General features: G+C 33.6%; 1 protein-coding gene across 2 annotated transcripts in view; it reads right to left on the bottom strand.

The window, feature by feature from the left end:
- The window catches only part of VPS13B (vacuolar protein sorting 13 homolog B), a 761,997-nt gene that overhangs the window by 335,389 nt on the left and 400,688 nt on the right, over nucleotides 1–25,920 (bottom strand). Inside the window, exons 25-29 of one of the 2 annotated variants that reach the window (XM_077748161.1) lie at nucleotides 18,694–18,897; nucleotides 9,135–9,306; nucleotides 8,519–8,633; nucleotides 6,520–6,586; nucleotides 2,529–2,937 (exon numbers count right to left, since the gene is read on the bottom strand). In XM_077748161.1, the coding sequence (XP_077604287.1) occupies nucleotides 2,529–2,937; nucleotides 6,520–6,586; nucleotides 8,519–8,633; nucleotides 9,135–9,306; nucleotides 18,694–18,897 (967 nt within the window). Of the gene's footprint in view, nucleotides 1–2,528; nucleotides 2,938–6,519; nucleotides 6,587–8,518; nucleotides 8,634–9,134; nucleotides 9,307–18,693; nucleotides 18,898–25,920 lie in introns of those variants that run through there. The other variant, XM_077748160.1, reaches the window with a different exon arrangement.

A 25,920-nucleotide genomic window follows, 5' to 3' on the forward strand; every position in this document is an offset into this window, starting at 1 on the left:
TAGATACTGTAATATAATGATTTTTTTAAATATTTACTTATTTTGAGAGAGAGAAGAGAGAACAAGTAAGAGAGGGGCAGAGAGAGAGGAAAAGAAAGAATCCCAAGAAGGCTCCACATGGTCAGCTCTGAGCCCTACATGGGGCTCAATCTCACGAACCACTGAGATCATGACCTGAGGCAAAATCAAGAATCAGATACTTACCCAACTAAGCCACCAGGTGCCCCAAAATGTAGATAGTTTTAAAATGTAATGGATTACTTGAAACTCTTTTACCAAAATAATCCTGAGTTCTATACTTAACAAAGCCAAACTACTTTTGTTTCCATTGTGTTTTCCCCCTATTCTCAGGTAAAAAATCAAAAAGATGGTTTGAAATTTCCATGACGTTTAATGTCTATTACTCTTCTTGTATGGTTATGAGAAAATGTTATTATGACACAAAACGGGTCTCAGAGCTATACTGTTTAAAAATATAGGTTTCTTTTTCTGCTTATGTAACTTTAATATAAATTGTACTAAACATTCATTAGATACTCACATAATAAAGGGAAAATTACAGGGAAAAACTATAAAGGTCAGTATTTCACAATGCATATGCAGCCTCTTTTCTGGTTAGTGGTTTCCTCTCAGATCACTTGTAACTGCTCAATGAAGACTAACTTTATTCTTTACCCTACAAACTCTCTGAACAGATGAAAACAACTGTATAGTACTGTCAGAATACAGCATATGCAGAGAATACTAGTTTTTTTTTTTTAATCTCAAAGTAATCAATTTTATGACAGTTCCTAGTAAAAATCAGAAAGAAAATAGGAACTGGTTTGTATTAAAAATCCATTAAGTATAGGGGCATCTGGGTGGCTTAGTTGGTTAATCTCATCTCAGGTCATGATCTTTTGGTTCATGGGTTCAAGCCCCACAGTGGGCTCTGTGCTGACAGTGCAGAGCCTGCTTGGGATTCTCTCTCTCTTTTCCTCTCTCTCTGTCCCTTACCTGCTCTCTCTCTGAAAAATAAACATTTTTTAAAAATCCATTAAGTATAATACACTGAAATTATGTCTACACATCTTGGTAATTAAGAACAATAAAGCTCTACAAATTTATTTTTTACTTATGGAACTTTTTTTTAAAAAAGGACCATTACTTTGAATAAAACTTTAATTATTTATGTTAGGCAGAATAACCTTCCCTAATTAAGATTTCTCTTTGGTAGACAGAACAGGAAACAGACTAGGCTCCAAGAAGAAACAGAATGAAGTAGGTGTTTTTCTTTTTTTATTTGCTATCACTGACCATTCAAGCTCTTCCTCCTCCACACAGTAACTAAGATTTAAAAAAAAAAAAAAAAGCTTTACTGTTTTCATTTGGCAGAGGCTAGTACTTATCCCTCAACTACCATTCTCTTTTTCTTTTCTAATTCTAAGGGCCTTAGTTTATGAGCTGGGCACCCTAACATCTAGGGAAATACTGTTTCTCAGCCTCTCTCACAGTGGGGTGTAGCTATATGATGACATTTTGGCCAATAAGGTATAAGCAGTAATGAAATGTGGGACTTCCAGATAGTCTAATTTAAAAGACTGGGCACATCTCCTGATTCAACTCTCATTTACTGAAAGCTAACTATGTAGCTAGCACTATTAATGTAGTCTGTATGCAGTCATCACTGAAAAGTAAGCTGTCAGTAAGGTCTACCATCAAATTAAGTACTACTATTACCATTTATATGTAGGAACTTAGATTAACTTGCTTTAAATTTCATAATTCATAACTAATAAAGCTGGGATTTGAACTCACGTCTCTGTTACTTCCAAGTTCATATTATGTGAACCACTGTAATAGAATTTCACTCCATATCCTTAAAGTTCTTCACTGCTTTATAGCATGGGGGAAGCAAAAATTTAAAAGTTACTCTCATGGTTGGGGGCAGTGCGATTATAAATTCATTTCATTTCATTTATTTATTTTTTTAGTAGGCTCCACGCCCAACGTGGTCTGAACTTATAACCCTGAGATCAAGAGTCAGATGCTCTACCAACTGAGCCAGACAGCCAGGTGCCCCAAATTCATTTCATTTTAAAACCTAGAATAATTTGCACTGAGAATTCTAGAAGACGCCACAGGAGCCTTGGGTGTTTACTATTTATAAAAAAAACAAAACAAACAAACAAAAAACAACAGCTAATTTCTACTTACCTTAGGTATATAGAAACCTAACATTTGAGTTTAATAAAACAAATGACAGTAAGATAAGCTTCACTAGCAAAAGTCCTGGTGAAAAAAATCTGCTTTTTATTCTAGTAACTGAGTCAGAAACATACCCAGTATCCAGATACATCTCCTAAAGGTTTAGTTGTAGAATGACTGTAACACACTTTTTCTAAAACACACCAGAGTGTAAACCACAACCACCAATCATATTAAAATAGAATAGAAAACTGAAAGACATGTGAAATCAGACCTCCCCACCAAAAAAACACAAAAAACAAAAACAAAAACAAACAAAAAAAAAACTTTGAAGACCATACCTTCAATACGTGGCCGGATTTCTTGTGTTTTTGGAACAAAAATCCTGATTACGCTTGTATTGATATAAATCAAAGGTAAGTTGCGTGAAGTCAATGTGTGGCTCCTCGTGGGCTGACCAGGAGATTTTCTTTTCTCTTTTTGGGTCCTTGGTAGTTTTGCTTGAAATATACTTGCAATGGCATTAAGCAAAGGAAAACAAAGGACAATATCAAAAGCTTGTGCTGAAAGAAGAATTTCATGAAGAAAATGAGGAGAACCATCCGTTAAACCTTCAGATAACTTATGAAAACTTCTTCGCTCACTTCTTGATGTTAACTTGTGGCGGACATTTTTTGTTACAGCTTTTGTATATGTCAAAGAGAGAAATCCATGCTGCTGATGAGAGCCATCTAGAAGTTTTGCTGTTGTCTGTTCCAGAAAAAGGAAATCACAATACATACTTCATTAAAAAAAGAGAAAAAAAAAAAAAGCACATGAATACATAAAATAATCTGTTGGTATTATAACCTGTTACTATGTCTACACCCTCTAAGGAGAACATTACTGATCAATTCCACACATGGGGCAAAACCATCTAAGACTCAAAATGCTGAACTGAAAATTAGGAATCCTGAGTTCTATTTCTAGATCTTGAGAGAGGCAAATTGAACCTCATTGTGCCTGAGTCTGTGATTTCTATATTCCCTGTGACATTCAGAATTTGTACAAGTCATCTCTGGATTTTATATTTTCATTCTTGATAATTTTTCAATAAAAGTACCAATAAGGTGTCATAATATGGGTCACAGAGATGTTTATGCAGATGAAACTGAAATAACCATGTAATGTATTTCCATTTGTAATCAACCAACAATCTGAAAAGACGACTGACTTCCTTCAATTTAATTAACATTCATGAGAACAAAGTTTTTCTTTTAATAATTTGGCTAATGTATATGAAGACTGAGCCCATAAAAAGAGCTTCACTGACAGCATGCTTTGATAACTAAACCAATCATTTAATGCATGCTTATTGGAGAAGGTAACACAACACAAAAATAAAACATCTGTCTTTTAGAACTTGCTTATTTTCAGTGGCTATCATTCTGTTTATAAAACCTAACTATCAACTCTCTTACAATTCAAACTTCTGTTCCTTGAGTTTAATTCTATATAAATACACATACAACATTTGGCTGAGAGTAAAAATTAAATCATTATATCAATATTTATGACAAAACTTGTCCAATTATACTCAAATTACACACTACAAATTATAGTAAAACAGCATACTTTTAAGAGAGACATAAAATGCATACTTTGTATTTCTCAACATTAAAGGACAGCTTTGAAAAAGGTTTTCCTGAACCAATTAATGTACATAAAATCCTAGTTTACAAATCAGGCAAAATAAAGTTAAAGTTAAGTTGTTATATTCCACATTTCCAACCTCTGTTCCCAGGGCCTGATAAAGTTTTAAGTTACTAAGGTCCAATGTGTGATGTCAAGAGAGGAAGTACACTGAGGAAGAACAATAAACAGGAAAAAAGTGAGAGTGGAAAGCAGCAAGGTGTCTGGGCCTATGTTATGCCAGCACTAGTGAAGCTCTTTTCCTTCCATTCTCTGCCTCTCACGTTGCTACCTACCACCTAGTGACACAACAAGAGGAAAACAGTATGCAATTCAACTGTCACTGTTAATTTTGCTTTTAATCTGGACCTTACAATGAAGAAAGGTGAGATAAAATTTATCTTTGTCAATGTTCTTTATTAACCTATTTTCTGACCATTAAAAATAACCTGGGAAGGAGGCATTAAATGAATGTGCAAAATAATAATTTTTCATATAACTGTCCTGCCCTCAGAGGTGTTTGTTTTGTTTTGTTTTTACTGTTCCCAACTTTCTCACTGCCTGATTTCCTTTTCTTTTGCTTTCTATACTCAAAAGGAAATACTGTAAAGCAAGAAAAAGTGCTCCCAGTCTTATCTCCATCTTGCTGGACAACGAGAAACACTGGATGGAGAAGGATGGGTGTGGTATGGCCCCACAGCAACACTGTCTGTACTTAGATGTTTAAACTGGACTTGGGGTGTGGGGCTCCAGCTATGCTTGAATCCTGGAAACAGTATAAAAGGTGCTTCAATGAATAAATGTTTTGATTTGGAAAATATATTTTAAACATACTGAATATAGGTACTCTTGAACGTAAACTCCCATGAGAGAAAGTTTGTTTAACTGTTGCACACTTAGCTCCCTTAATATAAGAGGGGAAAAAATGAAATATATAAATGAATACTAGCTAGAGTTGAGATAATGTAAATATTATTTTTCATATGGTAATGATATCTTATAGTCTTAAAATGAAAAGTTAGAAAACACTGTAATTAATGAAGTATCAGCAAAATTTATACAAATGTAGAAAATTTTAAAGGGCATTAATAATAACTTTGGGGTTTTTTTATGAATATACATTAAAATTATTAACTATGTAAAAAATTATTAAGAGTGTTATAGACACCAATACCATTCAAAGAGAGAAAAATTAAACTGAACAGAACTTCTACTGATATAAAAGCCACATTTAGAGACATTTTTTCCAGACTAAAATTCCAAAAAAAAAATCAGAAATCCAATCATTTCTGATTGGATTGCTATTATTATTGTGATAATGTTCTTAATATTTTTAAATCATATGCATTTGTATTGACTTTAAGAATGTCACTTAAAATAATTAGCTTAATAACATATCCAGAAATATTGTACCACTAGGAAAAAAAAAAAGGTTCTAAACTACTAAAAGCCACTGATGTACAGTCTAGTGTTCATCTTCTATCCAGCCCTGACAGGCATACAGCCTTGTCCAGATTCAAGATCGCCAAATCAATTACTTTGGATTAGTTGTGAGAAGGAAATGGCATAATAGAAAGGAAAAAAGCAATCCAAGTAAGAGTCATAAAAGAAATAACAAAGCAGTATGGTCAACTCTTGATTATTCAATACACGCACAATTTAAAAAACATTACACTTAATGTCCTACACTTCTATTTTCTTATACTGATGGTAAAGTTAGTTTGTAATCACAAAACCAGAGTGAAAAAGCATATACAAGTAGCCCAGAAACAAATTAGATTGTACCAGAAAATCAGTCTATGAGTTAAAAGTACAGTAGAGTTCATTTACAAAGCGGATGATACAGAGGAAGATAAAAATCAAGAGTTGACTCTATGGATAGTTCAATTCCTTCTCTGGATTCCTGTTAGTGGGAGTTCTGTAGCATAATTTTAAAATGATTTCTTACAGAAGGAAAGAAGCCAGAGCAATTACTGAAAGGGTCCTGCTTGCTGATGGGTCGAACCAACAAGGTGCGTCTGTTCAGCTTGTCAGTACAGGAAAGGAAGACACCTCCACATTGCCCCAAAGACCAACACTCTTCCCCAAGGCTTGAGGTGATGGACAGGAGCAAAGAAGGTGAAAAGACAAAAAGCAATAAAAGCCATAAGCAAAAAAATCTGGATAGTTTTAATTTTGCTCAAGTTTGCATGGGCTCAGGTCTGAGCCCCTGCTAGGTATGGCCTCTGTCTGGACCATCTTCTGCAAAAGCTTGTTAATGGAAGTAAATTAAAAAAAAAAACAAAAAAAAAACCCTGCTTTTAGTGTAAAATTACTATTTTTAGTTTATGATAAAGGACAATCCAACATGAACTCACTAATGAATAGGAAAAACTTCTAAAAAATCAACATAATAATGCACTTATGATAAAACATTTTAATAAAAGCAATCCTACCTTTGGTTTTTGAAAAATTTACTTAATAGCTATAATAGGGAAATGGTTACAAAACACAAGCAGCTTAAAAGGAAAAGTTTTATTTTATAATGTAATTTTGAAAGAATAGGTCAACAATAATTTATCTGAGCTATAATTCTTGTAACCATTAGTCCTATTGCATGAAAGAATAAAGACAGTTTACAATATATTTTCAAAAAAATCATAATTACTAAATGAGTCTCACCACAGGTTTTTCTTTGCACTGTAGAAATACTCCTTCAAAATGTCCTGACTGCCAACCTTCCCCTGGCCTGGAAAACATAAGTTCACCTTATCTGTTCTCTTCAATTTTTCTTAGTTAAAAATTGAGCATATATAACTATTTCAAATAGTTACTATGTAAACAACACTACACTGAACTGAAACGAGGAACTGACAATGCAATCAAGAACAATTTTCTTTAGCACCATATGCTGGGTAGTTTTGCACAGAAGCATTTGTCTTACTGGTAAACCTGTGTATTTATTGATTGGTTATTTATTTCTACCTCATTCATGAGACCACAAAAGGCCCATAAGAGCATGATATATGTTTTTTTTTCTTAAATACTATATCTCTAGTGCTTAGCATAGTGCACATAATATGCAATAAATATTTTGAATAAATCAGTGAATATTTAAAACTTACATAAATTTAACAGTAAAGTCACTGATGATCTAGATGCAATTATAATGTTAAAATCACCAGAAAATTATTTCAGCTATAACATAATAATCACATATCACTTGAAAAATCAATTTCATATAGAGATATACTATTCAGGAGTACCTAAAGAGCTAAACATTCATTATCAAAGATAAATTAATGATTCATGGTTAATATAACAAAAGCAATTATAGGCTTCCTAACACACTACTATTATAACAGGTTATAATATATACCCAGCAAAATATTTTGAACTTCATAATTATGACACAATTTTTTGGTTAGATAGATTTGATAGTCATTGACATAAGCAACAGGAAATGTGATAAGCAATATGATAAAGGATAAAAATCCAAATGCTTTTAATGCAGAATTAGAAACTTGTTAAAAGTTTTAAGATTCTGATTTTATGGTCTGATTTTATGATGCACCAATAAAGGTACAGAAACATATGTGCTTCTGCAGGCACTCACTAAATAACTGCTGAATGAATATTATGAATCCAAAAATAGACTTTAAGGCTATTTCTATACCAAATTAATCTGAAACTAAAAGTATGATATTGTTTAAAAAATAATTTTTAAAAATGTGTTTTATTACATGCGAATTATAATTCAATTAAAAAAAATACAAATTCCAGAATAGTATTCTAGAGCAAAAAAAAACCCCAAAAAGCTTTCATAAATTTTTTCAGGGAGAGGAATTAATGACAAAATTGCTACATATCTTTGTGAGGATATCTATAACTTTACTCTTTTGGGGCACCTGGGTGGCTCAGTTGGTTAAGCATCCCACCTCGGCTCAGGTCATGATCAGGCGATTCAAGGATTTGAGCCCCTCATGGCACACTGTGACAGCTCAGAGCCTGGAGTCTGCTTTGGATTCTGTGCCTCCCTCTGCCTCTCTGCCCCTCCCCAACTCACAGTCTCTTTCTCCCTCAAAAAATCAAAAAACATTAAAAAAAAAAACCCCAAAATACAGCTGTTTAGAACTTTACTTTTTTTACTATTATTTATTATTATAAATACATTATATTTGTTTATAATAATACTTTTGATAGAAATATATTAGGGAACGAAAAATCTGGCTCTAGGATATCTACGTGTATATTAATCAAATTTGAAATAAGAAAAATCTCCAAAGTAAAAAGAGCCATGAGATGTTGCTCCCTTTTAATCTGTGATTATACTAATATGGAGAGCGGATGGCAAGTACACAGCAAAAATAAAACCATCCACTACGTCTCCAGTATCTTTGCAAATATACAAAATAACAAATTGTGTGAGATGATTAGTAAAAGCAGCTCATTTCATTACTATGGCAATATGGGTATTTATGAAGAGATTTGCCATATTATGAAACAAAACTGTCATTTCCGTATATGAATGAATTAATCAATTTATCTGTTAGGAAGCCTCTTTGGGAATAAGTACAGCACTATAAAAAATAAGTAACAAAATTAAAATATAAAAAAATTCTTACATAGATGGTGTTTAAAGCAAGTATAGCTTTTCCCATATTTATTATTCATTATTTACCTGCTTCTATAGTGATCAATATTGAAACTTTCTATTTTACATTTCACTTTGGTATATACATCCTGAACGTCTATGGAGGCACTAAGGTCTTCTAGTTCACTGACCATACAAAGCTCTGTAATAAGAAGCAAACATAATCAACATGGGTCTGCAATCAATATTAAAACCTTCTGTTTTACATTTAATGTTCATATATATATCCTTAACTCCTAGAGAGGAAATGAGACTTTCTGTTCATTAACCACACAAGACTCTACGATAGTAAGGAAAAGTAACATCAATATAGGCCTCACAATTAGGATAGGGCACCTATTTCAAGACAGAAGAAATCCATTGATGTTTGAAGTGCTATATCTGACAATCTTTGTCATACTTTCAGTGACAATTATATAATGCATCAATACAACCAGTGAAAAAAATTACCTCATGGTTTTTCGAATGAATTTTAATATAAAAAGACAAAATTTAGGTATTGCTAATAGAAAGCACTAAATTAGGCCTAATGATGTTGGTGTACTTTAAATGACAATGATAAATAAAACTAGGTCTACTATTTCCTCTAAATATAGTGTTTAATATTTTATCTTTTTAGCAGAGAAGAAAGGTAACCTTGTACCTGTGCCTTTATTTTCAGGATCTGGAGCAAAGAGCTTTATAGTAATTTTGGGGAGCACCCACTGCATCCACAGACTAACACGTCCACTAGATCCACCAATGTTACTTGTAGTTTGTTCCAAGGTAACAGAATCTGAGAACGGTGAATCATCACCTGCTTGTACAGAATCTCCCTGGAATGAGAAAAAACAACTGTGTAACAAAGAAAAATAACTATAAAAATGATAACATAAAATTTGAAGCTTCTATTTCTGGAAATAAAGTTTTACTACATCACAGCCATATTCATTTCTTTACCTATTGCCTATGGCTACTGTATTTAGCGGTTAAGTAGTTTCTATAAAGATGGTATACAAAATTTAACAAATTTACTAGATAGCCATTTATAGAAATAGTTTGTCTACCCCTGCTATACAGCACTTATGTATGAATCTGTAATATCCACAGCAAAGTGATTAGCACAATTAGCATGACTTAAGAAACAGCGGAACATTTATTATGTCTCACATATTTTAATATAAGAAGAAATTAAAAAGTTGGATGTGACAATAGTTCCTTTTAAAAAAATTTTTAAGTGCTCACTTCAGCAGCACATAAACTAAAACTTTTTTAAAGTAATCTCTACACCCAACATGGGGCTCAAACCCTCAACCCCAAGATTAAGAGTAGCATGCTCTGGGGCGCCTGGGTGGCTTAGTCGGTTAAGTGTCGGACTTTCGCTTAGGTCATGATCTCATGGNAGCATGCTCTACCAACTGAGCCAGTCAGCCAGGTGCCCTGACAAGAGATTTTTAAAAATGACTTATATGGCTAAATGGCTAGATTCAATAAAGACCATGAGCTTATTCTATTCAATAAATACATAATGAACTATGAATATATAAGTTCCCACATTTGGAACTAACAAACTTTCAGTAAAGGGTTTGTTTGGTAGTCCTTGTTTTTGTTAAATGTTTTCAGCAGCTGTTAAGTGGTCTGGAGAAAATTATAAATCCTGGTTTGGAGTTGGATAGCTTTAGCCTTAAAGCAGGAAGAGACGGTGTTGGGGATAGTGATCACTCATTCATGTACTGTGTTACTTTAAGGATTAGCTACCAAGTATTTGGGCTCTTAAAATCCCAACTTTGCTGTCCATTTAAAATCTTCAAAAATACTCAGGAGCACAAACCCATTCTGAGAATTGATCAAATACACTATAGCATGCTTGTTTAAAAGTTGTGTATATATTTTTAAACTTCATTTATATGTACTTAAAAACAGTCCGGTAAATCAGCATGATACACTAAGTTAAGGACTTCTTCAGAACCTAACCATGTGATTTAACCTCTCAGAGTTTGTTTCTTCCTCTGCAAATGGTTATTTTGATATTGATCTCTTAGAGTTGTTGCTAAGAAGAAATAAGAACATGAACATATAATAAACAATTCATAATTAGTAGGTATAATTATCTACTACTTGGAAAATGTATGCTCACAGTCTTCACAAAATTTGGTATTCTATACCCTCTTGCCTTTTTATTTTGTCATCTTTCTAGCTTCAGCACGTTTTCCTTTGTCACGTATCCTCAACTTCTAATAGTTCGTTGTTGCTTTGAATGTTTCAAACAAAATGTTCACTTCCTATGCTAAGGAGTCATGACCAGCAGTCAACAGCCAGAACCAAATATCCCTTAAAATTTAATAGAAGACAACACAACATAGTTAGTATATTGTTTTCTATGGGTAGCTTCTCAGAGCGGAAGCTACTCCGCTCTTACTCAAGCCATGAGTCTGACACCTAACAGGGACGATGAGTAAAACCTCATACAAAACCAAACCAAAATTTCTGCACTCAATACCACAGACGTGTATTCTACTCAGGTATATTCAGTGCCTAGACGAAGCTTTTACCTTGACCTCATGATAAATTTTACAATATATTTCAATCAGAAGAAAATTTAATTTCCTTGAATACCCCAAAGGAAACAAGATGGGGAAGATTTTCACAAAAGAACAGACAAGTACTTGTTGGAATTCTTAGGCACCTAACACAGCAAAGCAATAGTGTCCTGTGATTTACTGTGACAGAAAATTATAGACTTAAATCTGAAGATAATGTAGTCATTCCTTGGTCCAGTTACACCAAACAAAGCAAACAGCTCACTGTTCATGAAGTTTTCTTACAAATGCTTCCCCAAGATTAAGTAGTCCTAATTCTGCTACAGTTGAAATTCTTACAATTTGAGAAGCGATACAAAAATTCAAGGTTTCGGTTGCTGTTTAAACTAACAGAACATCTGATGAAAAGCACAAACTAATACCAGAAAAGGATGCATTTTACAAAGTCAAATTCAATAAAAGACAACATAGTCAACATGCCTTTCTTTATGGGTATATTCTTAGAGCAGAAGCATTCATAAATTAAATTTTCCTTCAACAGTCAGAAGAACATTATATTCCAGAGAAAGCAGCACCTCAAACCAATGAGACCTAGATTTTTAAATATTATTAGGTATATTCAGTAGGAATGCTAAGAACACTGCGGCTTCAAATTTAATAAGTAAGCACTTCTGAAAAAGTTGCACTCTCTCTTCATGCAGTTTCAATTTTCATTTTGGATTTACAACATTTGGTGTGGTATTGTTTAATATGTTTGTGCATTAATTTTCTGCTCTATTTCCAAATCTATAGCAAAAATAGAGCCAGAATTGGAGATGCTGAACTATTTTCCCACACCTCTTTATGCCAAGTTCTAAAATATACAGTTCAATTCTTTCACCATTCTCTTGCAAATTGACCAAAAGACTGAGTTTATTTTCCTAGTTGAATTTATCTTTGTTCATCTGGAAGAGCAAACACTGCAGCCCTTCATCCTTGGCCTGCTAGAGCTCAGGGATGATCACAGTTCTGGCCACATTGCTACACTCCCTTATCAAAATAACTCCAGCATTCTTGTTCAATCACAAAACTTCCCAAAGGGCTAAACACTTCCACCACAGTTTGTACTTAAGTCAACAGTAACAAGTGGCCTGCTGTGGTTTCCACTACCTTTGCTCTCACTATTTCAGTGCAAGGGTGGGGAAAATGATGAACTGTTTTTAAGCTTCATAGTTACTCCTCTTACTCGTATTTCCCCCTCAACCATCTGAGTTGGCATTCAGGAAGCTAAAGCTATATTCACTAATAAATATGGTACTTCCTACCAACATGTCAACATTAAAAAAATTATTAATAGTTTAAAGTATTTATCACCCAAGGATCATATAAACAAATACTCCTCTTCTACTTAATAAACGATTGTTAAGAGCATACTTTTTAAAACTAGATTCATTTACAGTGAATTCTTTATAGTCAAAATAATATTTGATGCAACTCAGCAAGAAAAACAATTAGTAAATATTTAAAAATTTTTATGAACTTCTTTGAATGCAAATATTTACTAGAAATGAAGAAAATCAAAACTGTGATTTCATTGTATTCCCCAGATACATAATTGATATAAATAAGCACAACAAATATAAGGTGACCTTGTAGCAACTCCTTTCAAGATACGTCTCCTGAGGCAAGGGAAACAAGCAAAAATAAACTATTGGGACTAGATCAAAATAAATAGCTTCTGTACAGCAAAGGGAAAAAAAAAATCAACAAAACTAAAAGGCAGCTTATAGAATGGGACAAGATATTTGCAAATGAAATATTTGATAAAGGGCTCATATTCAAAGTATATGAAGAACTTCTAAAACTCAACACCCCAAAAATGAATAATCAATTACAAAATGGGCAAAAGACAACATGAATAGCCATTTTTTCCAAAGAAGACATACAGATGGATAACAGACACATGGAAAGATGCTCAACATCACTCATCATCAGGGAAACACAAATCAAAAACTATGATGAGATATCACCTCAAACCTATCAGAATTGCTAAAAGCAACAACACAAGAAACAACAGGTGTTGGCAAGGATATGGAGAAAGGGGAACCCTTTTGCACTGTTGGTGGAAATGCAAACTGGAACAGCCATTCTGGAAAACGGTATGGAGGTTCCTTAAAAAGTTGAAAATAGAACAACATTATGATCCAGCAATTGCACTACTACTGGGTAAACTCCTACTTACCCAAAGGATACAAAAATGCTAATTCAAAGGGATACAGGCACACTGATGTTTATAGCAGTGTTATCTACAATCCAAGATATGGGAAGAGCCCAAGTGTCCATTGATAGATGAACAGATAAAGAAGATGTGGTGTATAGATACTATATATGTATATGTGTATACACACAGTGGAGTATTACTCAGCCATAAAAAATTAAATCTTGCCATTTGCAACAACATGGATGGAGCTAGAGAGCATAATAGTAAGCAAAATAATTCAGTCAGAGAAAGACAAATACCATATGATTTCACTCATACGTGGAATTTAGCAAACAAAACAAACAAACAAAAGTCGGAGGGGAAGAGAGAGGGAGGCTAACCAAGAAACAGTCTCTTACCTATAGAGACTAAACAGACTTAAACCTATAGAGAACAAACTCACCCCCTTACCAGAGGGAAGGTGGGTGGGGGGTGGGTGAAATAGGTGAAGGGGATTAGGAGTGAACTTGCTATGATGAGCACTGGGTGTTGTATCAAAGTGCTGAATCACTATATTGTACACCTAAAACCAATATTACCCTGTATGGTAACTAACTAGAATTTAAATAAAAAATTTTAAAAAATCTGGCATAAGGCAGTCTGTTTCTCAATCTCCAGGAATTATTTTAATGTACTTATTTTCATTTAAATTTAAAGTTAATATGGGTCAAAGGAGGTGTACATGCTCAAGAGACAAAAACTTCCAGTTATAAAATAAATCCTGGGGATGTAATGCACAGCATGGTGACTATATAGTTAATAGTACTGTTTTGTGTGTTTAAAAGTTGCTAAGATAGGTTTCAAAAGTTCTCATCACAATAAAAAATAACATAACTATGTATGGTGATGGATGTTAAATACACACATACACACACACACCACATCTTCTTTAAACTAGAAGCAAAATTAATCACTGAATCAATGAAGAATAAGAATGTAAGTCAAATTTTGCCATAAAGCATAACTTCCAACATTAGAGGTTAATCTGTTAATTTGTACTTTTGGTTGAGTTGTAAATCAGTATCCTAACATACACTAGGCATTTTATATTTTTTGCTATCTAACAAGTTTTGTTCCCCCTTCTACGTAAAACAGAATTCTCTCTAGGAAGCAGAATCCATTATGAGCTAAATTTCCCAGTTCACCTATGTATTACATGTATACACATATCCATGCCCTAACTCAAATATTATAAATTCCTCTTAAGATAAAAAGACTATGTTTTAAATGTATAAATTTTTAAGGTGAATATTAAGCTAAATATCAAATTTTAAAAAAACGTGAACACACAACAGAATAAACCCAAGAAAGGAAAGCATTATCTATCTTAGCATAGATAGAGAAGAAAGTTATTCTAGAGAATTTTTAAACACAATTCTGAGGTATATACAGGTTTGAGGGCTTGATTTTATACTGCCCAAATGTTTACAAAAACCCTCTAGATATGAAATTAAAAGTAAAGGAGTTTCAGGCTAGAAACAGTCCCTGTGGTCTCAAAGATGCGAAAACATAAAATCTCTTTGTGGGAATAGGGCCTCAAACACTATGTAAAAGTCTGACAGGCTAAAGAAAAACTCCTAATATAAGGTTACATAACACATAAGGAAACAATCTACTAAGAACAAGAATTAAGAACACAACAAATAACAGGATTAGACTCAAAAATATGGACAACAGATCTGATAAAAAATATAAAATAATTATGTTTAAAAGAACAAAATACCTAAACTTTAAAAAAAATAAATTCATATAGTTTTATGAATTCATATCAAAATACATTTGCAGGGACTTAATATATACATGCTCCACAGTATAATAAATCAGATTTATTTTAATCATAATGAGGTGATAGTCCCAAATCATTTAACATCCACATATTCAAGAATACTGTGTTTAAAACCCACTCTGTACACCAAGCATTGTACGGATGGCTTAAATTAGGGTTATCCACTAATAACAAAGATAACAGGGGATGGATGGTAGTGGAGATTTTTATTTCACATCTAGTATTTCCCAGTGAGTAAGTAACATATTCAAATATACAGCCAAATTCTTCAAAATTAATAAAAATACTTTAAAAATGGAATCCAAAGGATCATAGTAACATATCTAATATGTTAGAACTCAAAAGTAAAGAAATGAAAATTACAAAGATCATTTACACACAGTTCTAGCAGCACAATAAACAAAGAGAAATGAAAAATGAAAACTTGGGCACAAAGTTTGAATTCTGGATGAATTAAACCACAGATTGAGTCATAGATGGAGCATTCATGCACACAGGAGAAAACAAGGATTATATTTTCAGATGTCATCATTTACTGACTGATTCTCAAAGGGGCAAGTTTAAACTCATATGGATACATAGTTAACCTTGATCCCCACGTAATTATTTTCTTGAGAGCAAGAGGAGAAAATAAACATTAAATATTCAATACACAGACACCTCCTTCTAATTTGCAAAGTTAGATCAAAGCCCTAACATTGATTATCATAACAGTATTCACAAAAATCTTCCTGCCATTTATAGAAATTAAAGCAGCTAAATTATTTTAAGATATTTCTCAGGAAACAAATATCCCAAGTAACTGTAGGTTTCAAATACATATTGGACTACTCACCTCTTTTCTTGATTTCAGTATGTAAACAAGAGAAGATGGTATATTTTGAAATTATTTGCCACATTTTCCTCCATAAGTCTGTGCTACCTTTTGTAAGCTGCTTTACATGGTCTTCCTCCAATAAATATGTCTTTTGCATTATGATTCTTTCATTTTCAGATCTTTTCCACATAGGTCAGATTAAATCCATGGCTAACACAAAACTAATAAACCCACTAGGAACATTTCTTTGCTTATGTTTACAACTCAGTCAGCAAGAATCCTCAATATTCTAAATTTAAATTAATTGTAGTAATGTAAGGATCTTGTTATCAAAATCAGAATTAATTTCTTTCCTTTAAGTATGCTCCAAGCCCAATGTGGAGCTTAAACTCATGACCCTGCAATTAAGACCTGAGCTGAGATCAAGAGTTGGAGCTCAACTGACTGAGCAGCCAGGCACCCTAGAATTAATTTCTTTCTATGTAACTGAGAAAACCTCTCCCTTTATTAATCACTCCCTTTGTTAATTTCCCCATTTTGGCTAATAAGGACATCATTCTTCTGTCTTATTCTATTATAATACACCTAATAAAATGAAATTGTTACTAATGTTGTATTTATTTTTAAGATCCTCCTCAAATGTTACTTCCTCTGCAAAATACCCAAAGATACCATAGAATGAATTTGTTAATCATACTTCTATAATTACAGGGCATGTTCATCTCTATTACATCTCATATTAAGGCTACCATATCCTTTTGTGTAGGGTGGACACTGCACAATAGAGAGCACCATTTATACTGTACTTAGTATGAATGGCAGTCCCTAGGTGTATGACCATCAGGTGCAACCACTCCATGAGAGCCTTGTCTCTTCTGGTCTTTCAAAGATTTTTTTTTTAAATGTCTCTTTCTAAAAGACCACTTCGCAAAATAGGTAGTCATGTTTAACTGGATATCCCAGTAAATAAAGTACTTAGCAGACAATTGTTTAATGGAACACTCTTCTTTCTGCCAGTGGAATGTCTCTATGATTTAACCTCATATATCAATTTCACTTATACTATCTTTAAGTTAGCAACTTATCAACCCAAGCTTCGATTACTCTTCCAAAGTATTTCACAAAGTATATTCTGTGCAATGATAATATGTAGAAAGAGTCTTTGGTTAAGTAAGTTTGAAAACTATTACATTCAATAGATTGTTGTTGTTTTTTAAAACTGCAGGAGATTTTGTATTCTAACTATAGCAATCTCCGAAAAAGCAAGCTTTTACCCTAGAAGGGATATGCCCCATTGACCTCATAACTGCCTATTTCTAGATTAGACCTATGCCTCATTTGGAGGAGGGATGTGGAGTAAAACCCATCTCTTAGGTCACTGTGTTTCTCAGAAATTACAATGAGTGGGGAAAGAGAAGTTTGCTTGTACAGAGGTCAAACAGATCTACTCTATTGTGTTAAAGCCTCAAAGCAAGCAAACAAACAAAAAAAGCCCATTTAACTGAGTTTGATTGCCTTTACTGAATTTTTTTTAAACAACATCCCTTTTACTTGCTGCTTCTTCCCATTCTGTATTTCGCCAATAGCTCTATTTCCATAGGAAATGTCTTTATGCAAAAACAAAAACATAACTTCTACCTCTATCTATTATAGTAGTTCTAAGTGGTGTTAAGTTCGGCCCTGTGTTTGGGAAACATATTAGGATATTTTTGGTTGACTCAATAATCAGGTGTCACTACTGGCATTTAAGAGTTAGGAGTAGGGGAATTAAGAGGTTCTATGATGAATAAGGCAGTCCCAAAAACCAAAATGATCTCAAAGAAATTTACACAGGTGAAAATCCTGTGGATATATATATGGAAATAAAACTGAATTCACTTTTAGATCTAAACACTATTTTTGGCTTTTCTGCACAATTTTATTATAATTATACATCAAGAGTTCCAATAATGTAAATACTGAAATGAAAGGAAGAATAAATTTTGATTTATTCAAAAGTTTACCAAGTTTGCTGCTATTTAAAAAAATGATACCACCAAACAAATGATGCCACAACAGTACCACTTGTGGTACTATATACAGATGGGAACAAGTCTATTTGTATCAGTCGAATTCATAGTAATTATATGTACCTACTTCATCATGTCTTCTAACATAGTCATGCTGAGCATTTACATATATATATTGAAAAATATATTATTATACTTTGAATTACATTCCTTTAATCCTTTATATTTTGAGCTATTAGGTATTTTTGAAACTATATGTATATGTGCATTACATATACATATGTAATTACATGGTTTATTTAATTCAGGATAGTAAAGGGGCATTATAAAATATTTGTTATAAAATAGGCACTGGCAGGTTGGGTGAGGTTAGAGTGTTAAAAATGAAAAGAAAGCCTTTTATGACTGGGAGAAGGAAAGGACTTCGGATCAGATAAGATTAAAAACCACTAACGTAAAGATAACAATAAGACCCTGGTTCACAAAAAGGGCAGGGGCAGAGAGGGTAGGAGAAAGGGAGGCATGAGCCTCTTCTTCACGCAGCTTCTAAGTTTCCATACTTCTGAGAAAACATACCTTTACTGGGTCTCAGTTTTTTCCATTTCATAGAACCCCACTGTCCTGAGCTACTCCACTACCTACTGAAAGCAATTAAAATACTTAGACCTAAAAGGAACATTAATAAATAGCCACTGCTACCACAGCTCCCCACGAGCCTTCCGAACCTGCCAGCTTCCACAGAAGTGAGGTCATCTTCATTCTCAGCCCTAATACAGAACTCTGTGGTATATATCACCCTTCACTGGGAACAGAACCTTTCAGAAACACTTACCTCAGTAGTAGTTCCAACATCAGCAGATGGGCTGCATGTGCTGGTGTCTGGAGGAGCAGTGCCTACACTGCTTCTCACTGGAGAACCTGGGACAGGCCCAGCCACGGTTTCTGGATAGGCTGATGAAGGACTGGGATTACCTCTCCTCTGAATCTTATTCCAGACCTTATTCATGATCTCAGTCAGTTCATAGAAGAGCTGCACCTGAGTAGAAGAAAAAGGGAAAATGAGTCTTTCAACTTCCAGTCACAAATGACTCAATTACTACATGTGAGAAAATTGAAACAAGTCCAGGGAAACAAGAATATATGAAACAAAAATCTATCAATGTATCACTGATATGGTATTATATCATGATCTATAATATATGATACATAATTATTATGTTATATATTATAATACAGATGATCATGAATATTTTATGATAACTAGTATTCTGATGAGATATACAAAGAAAAACAATTCATATAACAAGTTTACAATTTTAAGTATTTTATCATGATCTGAATTTGACATAGATATAATGAATTTACTCATACCTGAAGTTTGCCACATATTCATACTGTGATATTTTATGAGCAATTTAGCTTTCTTGGGGGGAAAACAGTGTTAAGTAGTACAAATGTTAATTAAAGCTTATTACAGAACAGTAGATTGCTTTTAATACCAAATAATAGAACAAACACAAAGAAATGCCTCTTAGACAGAGGTCAGTATCAGCATTAGTTGTCAGATGTCTACTAGTAAATATGATTATTTATTTACATATGAAATAATTACCATTCTTATTCCTAAATGTTTTCCACATTTAAATTCTCCCTACTTTTCCGAGGCACAAATGTGAAGCAGGATTTCTCACACAGCAAAATAAAGTGAAAAAGAATGACATAACAGAATAGTAAAAGGAAAATGTTACATATGAGACTGCTATAGATAAAGAACATAAACTATTCAACCTACCATTCCCCTTGGATTTGTCATTCCAATATTTAGAGGAAAAAAACTGTTTAACTTGCACATTGTTTGAGTAAGTTCTAAGATATTTACACAAGATTTCATAAATAAGCATTAATCACAGAATTTGTATGACAACATATTGCCATACACTGTATAAAACAAGCCCAAGGAAAAAAAAATGCAAACAAAATATATAAGCAAATCCACAGCTGGATACCATATTCTGCTTGCCATTAAAAAAAAAAACAGGGTGAAATTCTCCTATTTATAAGAAGTTTCAGCCCCAGGACACATCCAGATGATAAAGCTGGCTTCTTATGTGGGCAGAACAGATGCATAAAAACACTGCTGTCAACCCTTATTTGATATAAAACAGTACTTAGGTTACAGTTTTCTCCTGCTTTTTGTGTGATGAAGTCTCAAATCTCAGGTTATAGCTCTTTTTGTTTTAAAAAATCCTCTAATGGCTAGAGATCTTATAAAACACCTCTTAGAAAAACTTTAGTTCATATTCTTTTGTCCTTCATAATCAAAATTAAGTTCTCTCGAGAAAGAAACAATTTTATTGCAAAACATAATTTGAAAAAAGGTTATTTTACTTTTACTTGCACAATTAGAACTGACAAATAAGGAAAGCATAAACCAAAGAAAACAAGTTTTAGATACTTCTAAGGGCCTAAAGTTTATTTATTTAAGAGAACTGATGCTTTTTTTGTCACTATTTCTTATTTCCCTTAACTGTTACCCTTAAAGAATTATGTAGGAATGTCACTAATTATATGCATAATGTGCCAAACACAGACATAATCTTTAAACATATTTTTATTCTCAAAGAAGAAAGTCGCTATCACAGAATACAGAGTTGGCAAATTCAGAAGTTTAAAAAAAAATAAAAAAAATTGAAGATGAACGTTCAATTCTTATCCTTCAAGATGTACTGAAAACTATGCCAATGAAAGTTACCACTACCCACCTATTAAAATGTCTAAATTCAAAAAGTCTAACCATATCAGTATTGGCAAAGATGAAACTCTCATTTGCTGCTGATGGGAATGCAAAATTTAGAATAGTTTGGTGGTTTCTGAAAAAGGCATACACCTACCATTATGATCAAGCAGCCACTGCACTTCTGTTTCCCCAAGAAAAATCAAGTCTATATCCACACAAAGACTGAACACAAATGTTCATAGCAGTTTTTTTCTGTAATAATCCACAACTGGAAAAAGTCTCAAATGTTCACAAGTGGATGAACAATATGTAGAATATCCATACAACAGAATGGTATCAGTAAAAAGAAATCAACTATGGATTCATGAAAAACATGACTTAATCTCAAAAAAATTATGCTGAATGAAAGAAGCTAGGTTACAAAAAAAAAAAAAAGGAGAGACAGAGACACAGAATACAACTGCATGATTCTATTTATACAAAATATTAGCAAATGACTATTATCCATAATGATAGAATGAGTAGTCACCTGAGATGGGGTAAAAAGTGAAATGAAGGATTATGAAGTGGCATAAAGAAACTTTTGAGGATGATGGATATTCATCCTGATTCTGAGAATGGTTTCATGGGTGTACATATGTCAAATCTCATAGAATTAGATAATTTAAACATGTGCAGTTTATTGTATGTAAGTAGATCTCAATAAAACGTTAAAAATTCCTTAAAGGTGAGGTCTGTGTGAGGCAGCTTTATACATGCTATATATGATGGTGACTGGATATCAATAATATCTTGTATATCGAATACCTAATGAATATCAAAAATGTAATGTTTTACTGTTTAAAATTTAAATTCACATATACTTTCTCATTTAATCTATAACCAATCATATAGGAGACTTACTTGGATTGAAAAGGCTGAAATAAGCCTCAAGGCGATACATTCCTAAAGGAGAGACATGATTTAAGTGGATGCAAAAAGCCATTTCAGTCTTAAGAATAGCAAGAGCAATAGCCAAGTGCAGGAGATGACATAGGGACAATGAAAAGCTCTATTCAGTTAGGGAAGAAGGACTTCTTTTGCAAGGTATTAGGAGAGAGAGTCAGACAGAAGAGTAATCATAAAGGTAGAGAGAAGAAAACCATGGATATACAATTTCAATGGAAATCGAGCAGGAGAATGGAATTTCAAGTGATAACTACTCCATGTTGAACACCAAAGAGCTCTAAGTGAATACATATTTTAAAAGGCTACCTTACTTGGTATGCAGGTTATTACTAACCATTAAAACTGAATTTTCAAAAAGAGAAAAGAATTTTTGTCAAAAACTTATAAAAAACTAAAAAAAAAAAGCTTTTGCATATTAAGCATAATCCTTACCCAGTCTAATTCTACGTAAAGATAAAAATATAAATTAGGGCTCAGAAATATTAAAAATGAGTGGTACAGAAAATACAAATCTAGTTTTGTCTAAACTCAATGCTGTTTTCTTAGACAGTAATGCCAAATTCTACTTCCTTACTGAAAACTGAACATAACTTGGCAATAAAAACTATGAACAGGATAGAAAAGGAGCACAGAAACCTATTCTCCCTATAGTTCCACATACTTAAAACCCAAAATGGCAAAGATGGTTTTATATTCCTGGAAATGCCTTATAGCAAGACAAAATATCAATTTATTGGTTGAGGGAAAACTGAAATCCTATTATATTAATAAGAGGATTCTACAGGCTCCTTTAATTTTAGAATAAATAAAATTTTTAAGGTTAAAGAGACTAGTGACTATGGGGTATCTGGGTGGCTTGATCAGTTAAGCCACCAACTTCGGCTCAGGTCATGATCTCAGGTTCTTATGTTAGAGCCCCGTGTCGGGCTCTGTGCTGACAGCTCAGAGCCTGGAGCCTGCTTGGGATTCTGCGTCTCCTTCTCTCTCTGCCCTTTCCCCATTCACGCTCTCTCTGTCTCTCTCAAAAATAAACTTTAAAAAAATTTTTGAAGAGACTAGTGACTAAAGACATTAAAGGGAATTGAGTAACTTTAGTAAAAGTTAAGATAAAGGGAAGAGTTAATGAAAATCAGCCCTAGGAACAACACCTCTGATTATTCAACTGGTTTAATATTTATAGTGTCGAAGGCCCCTGAATGGCAATAAGTTCTAGGAAGTGACACAGTAGTTTAGTACAACACGGTTGATACAGATACCTACAATAATGTCTAACATGACACTGAATTTGTCCTGGGCTTGCCCTACATACAGAGTTGCACACTGTATTTTATAATATGTAAACTACTTGAAGGCTTTTTTATCTAAGCAATAATGAATCAAATTAATATACCAGTGTCAAAACTTCTGATATCACTCTAATGGATAAACAAAAAAATGATATTTAAGAAGAAATTATTTCCTTAAAATGGAGTCAAGAATATTATATACTGGCTACAATGTATAAAAGCTTCTGATAGTAGAGGCAAAATTTAGTGGATATGCACATTGTTCTAGGAACAGGCTCATAGCTTTCATTAGATTCTCAAAGAGGTCCATGAGACAAAAAAGGACTCAAGAAGCACTATGCTTCACAAACACAAAAACAACTACTCACAAAAAAAAAAAAGTTATTTGGGGTCATTAATTTTAAAAATAAAAATAGTAACTGAAACTTTAGAATGCACATGGATGTATTTTAGGGGTCCATCATACGCTTTTTACAAGGTAGGACACTTGGAAAATAAAAAAGACATATATATAACATTTCATCAAGAAAGATTAAACATTTTTGGTAACAGATGCCATACAGGCAAATAACTGCATTACAAATACAGGGTTTGTATTTATAGAGCCTAAGGGAACCTTTTAGAATTGTTAAGAAATTTAATAGAAAAACTTCATAAATGATATGAATTATCAATTAGTAAAACAACTTCACTGACCAATAAACATTTAAAAACTGTTCAACCTTATTAATAATCAAGAAAACACAAACTGATATAAACAATTTGAATTGCCAATTCACAAAAGAGCGAACTCAGTGGTCAAGAAACATTTAAAAAGATGCCCAAACATCTGGTTTCATTTCTCTTGAGTATGAGGGTCTTCCTTTAGGATTTCTTGCAGTGCAGTTCTACTGGTGATAGATTCTTTTATGTGAAAACATCTTTATTTAGTCTTTATTCATAAACATGAATTTTTTTTAAATTTGGAATTCTGGGTTGAGAAGCTGTATTTTGCTTTTCACCATTTAAAGATGTTATATTCTTCTGCCCTCTTCCTCAGAAGAAGTGAGTTAATAACCAAATTTTGGTTCTCCTGTATGTCATGGGTCATTTTTCTCAAGACACTTTCAAGATTTGCTCTTTATCTGTGGCATTCAACAGATGCATTAAGATGTGCATAGGCATGGCCTTTCTCATGGTGTATGAACCAAGGGCAGGCTACCTCATGATGAACCACTTTGGCATGAAGATGATTTTTAATTAAAAAACAATCGGGGCGCCTGGGTGGCTTAGTCGGTTAAGCGTCTGACTTTCGCTTAGGTCATGATCTCGCGGTTCGTGGGTTTGAGCCCCGCATCGGGCTCTGTGCTGACTGCCAGCTCAGAGCCTGGAGCCTATTTCAGAGTCTGTGTCTCCCTCTCTCTGACCCTCCCCTGCTCACGCTGTCTCTCTCTCTCTCTCTCTCTCTCCTAGAAATAAAAATATAAAAAACAAAAAAAAATCAAAAAAGCAGTTCCAGCAGGTTCAGGAAAACCTTTTTGCCTCCCCCACACCTGCTGCAAAGAATTCAGGTACAGGACCTGCACCAGGAAGAGAACTATCACCACAAAGAGCATTATGATATGAACTAGGTGTGGTAGACAGGGAGGAACCTAGCAAGGCCAGTTTGATCAAAGTTCTCTATGTCCCATTGTTTCTAAGTGGCCCAGCAAACATTAGCTTACTAAACAATTACTCTTTATCATCTTCCTGTAAATTGCATTCCTTTTCTCTGCAGTCCCAGAGTCCTACCCAGATTTCTTCTTAGTCCAAGATGACATATATAATTCATTTTGCCTGTCATTGGAATTTCCATGTCTGTGTGGATTCCCCATATTTATACTACTGAATTTTATGTCATGTCAACTTGATTCTTATTCCACCTAGAAGGATCTTGAGGAGACAGGGTATTTTCACTCCCCTACAGTGTGTTTACCTTATTCATCTTTGTTTTCCTCATTTCTGGCTGAGGGATATTGTATTGTGCTTGTAGTACTCATTATTTTTCTGTACTTGGGGGGAAAAAATCAAGTCATCCTTTGTAATTCTGATAGAATCCAGAGGGAGTGTGGAAGCCTATGCTAAAGCAACCACTCACAAGAAAGAGGTTTACCTGGAGTCTCATTTTTTATCATTAAAATTTAGGTTAATCTGGCACAAGTATATAAAAGAGTATTAACTCTTTACAAATCTTTGAGTACGCAATGATTCTTCAAAGTGCTTTGTGGCTTCCTAGCCCTTCCAAAATACTGCTACATTCTACCAGAGGTAGTCATAACAATTTACAATGAGGGTCTCACATTTTATATCAGAGTCAATCTAAAAACTAACAAAATGGCATTGCTATAGCACTTCAGAGTTTACAAGGTATTTTGACATATTTCATAAATATCTTACTTAAACTTCCCAACAACCTTGTGATCAAGTTTGGTTATAGAAGTTGATAACAACTAAACAGATCTGGTTTATAAGGACTTAGCAAGAAGATACAGTTGGAATTAAAAGAACAGATAATAATTATTACAGTTGGGGTAAAGCATTCTTGAGCCATGAGGTTCACTCAGCCTTGGTTTAATTCTCAAAAATAAAAGGTCTTGGCATTTGGGGAGGAGCAAGGAGGCCTTGGGAGCCAAGTGATGGAGGTAAGCATAAAAGGAGGGGGCAGGCATGAGAAAGAAATACCAAACCAAAATCTATGTGATGACTTTGCTTAGAACTAGTTGATATAAAAAACAACAACAAGGGACTCCTGGGTGGCTCAGTCAGTTAAGTGCCTGACTTCGGCTCAGGTCATGATCTCGTGGATTGTGAGTTCAAGCCCTGAGATGGGGCTGACAGCTCAGAGCCTGGAGCCTGCTTCTAATTCTGTGTCTCCCTCTCTTTCTGCCCTTTCCCCATTTGCACTCTGTGTCTCTCTCACACACACTCTCTCTCTCAAAAAAAAAAAAAAAAAAAAAATTTAACAACAACAAAATCTGACCTCTGTTCCAAGCAAAGTGGATAGATATCTAATAAAGATACTCAAGAGTTCTAGATTTGAGCCACAACATTTTATTTAATAAGATTCCAC

This window comes from Crocuta crocuta, unplaced genomic scaffold (assembly GCF_008692635.1).
Source record: "Crocuta crocuta isolate KB4526 unplaced genomic scaffold, BGI_CrCroc_1.0 scaffold39, whole genome shotgun sequence".
In the NCBI taxonomy this organism is placed as follows: Eukaryota; Metazoa; Chordata; class Mammalia; order Carnivora; family Hyaenidae; genus Crocuta; species Crocuta crocuta.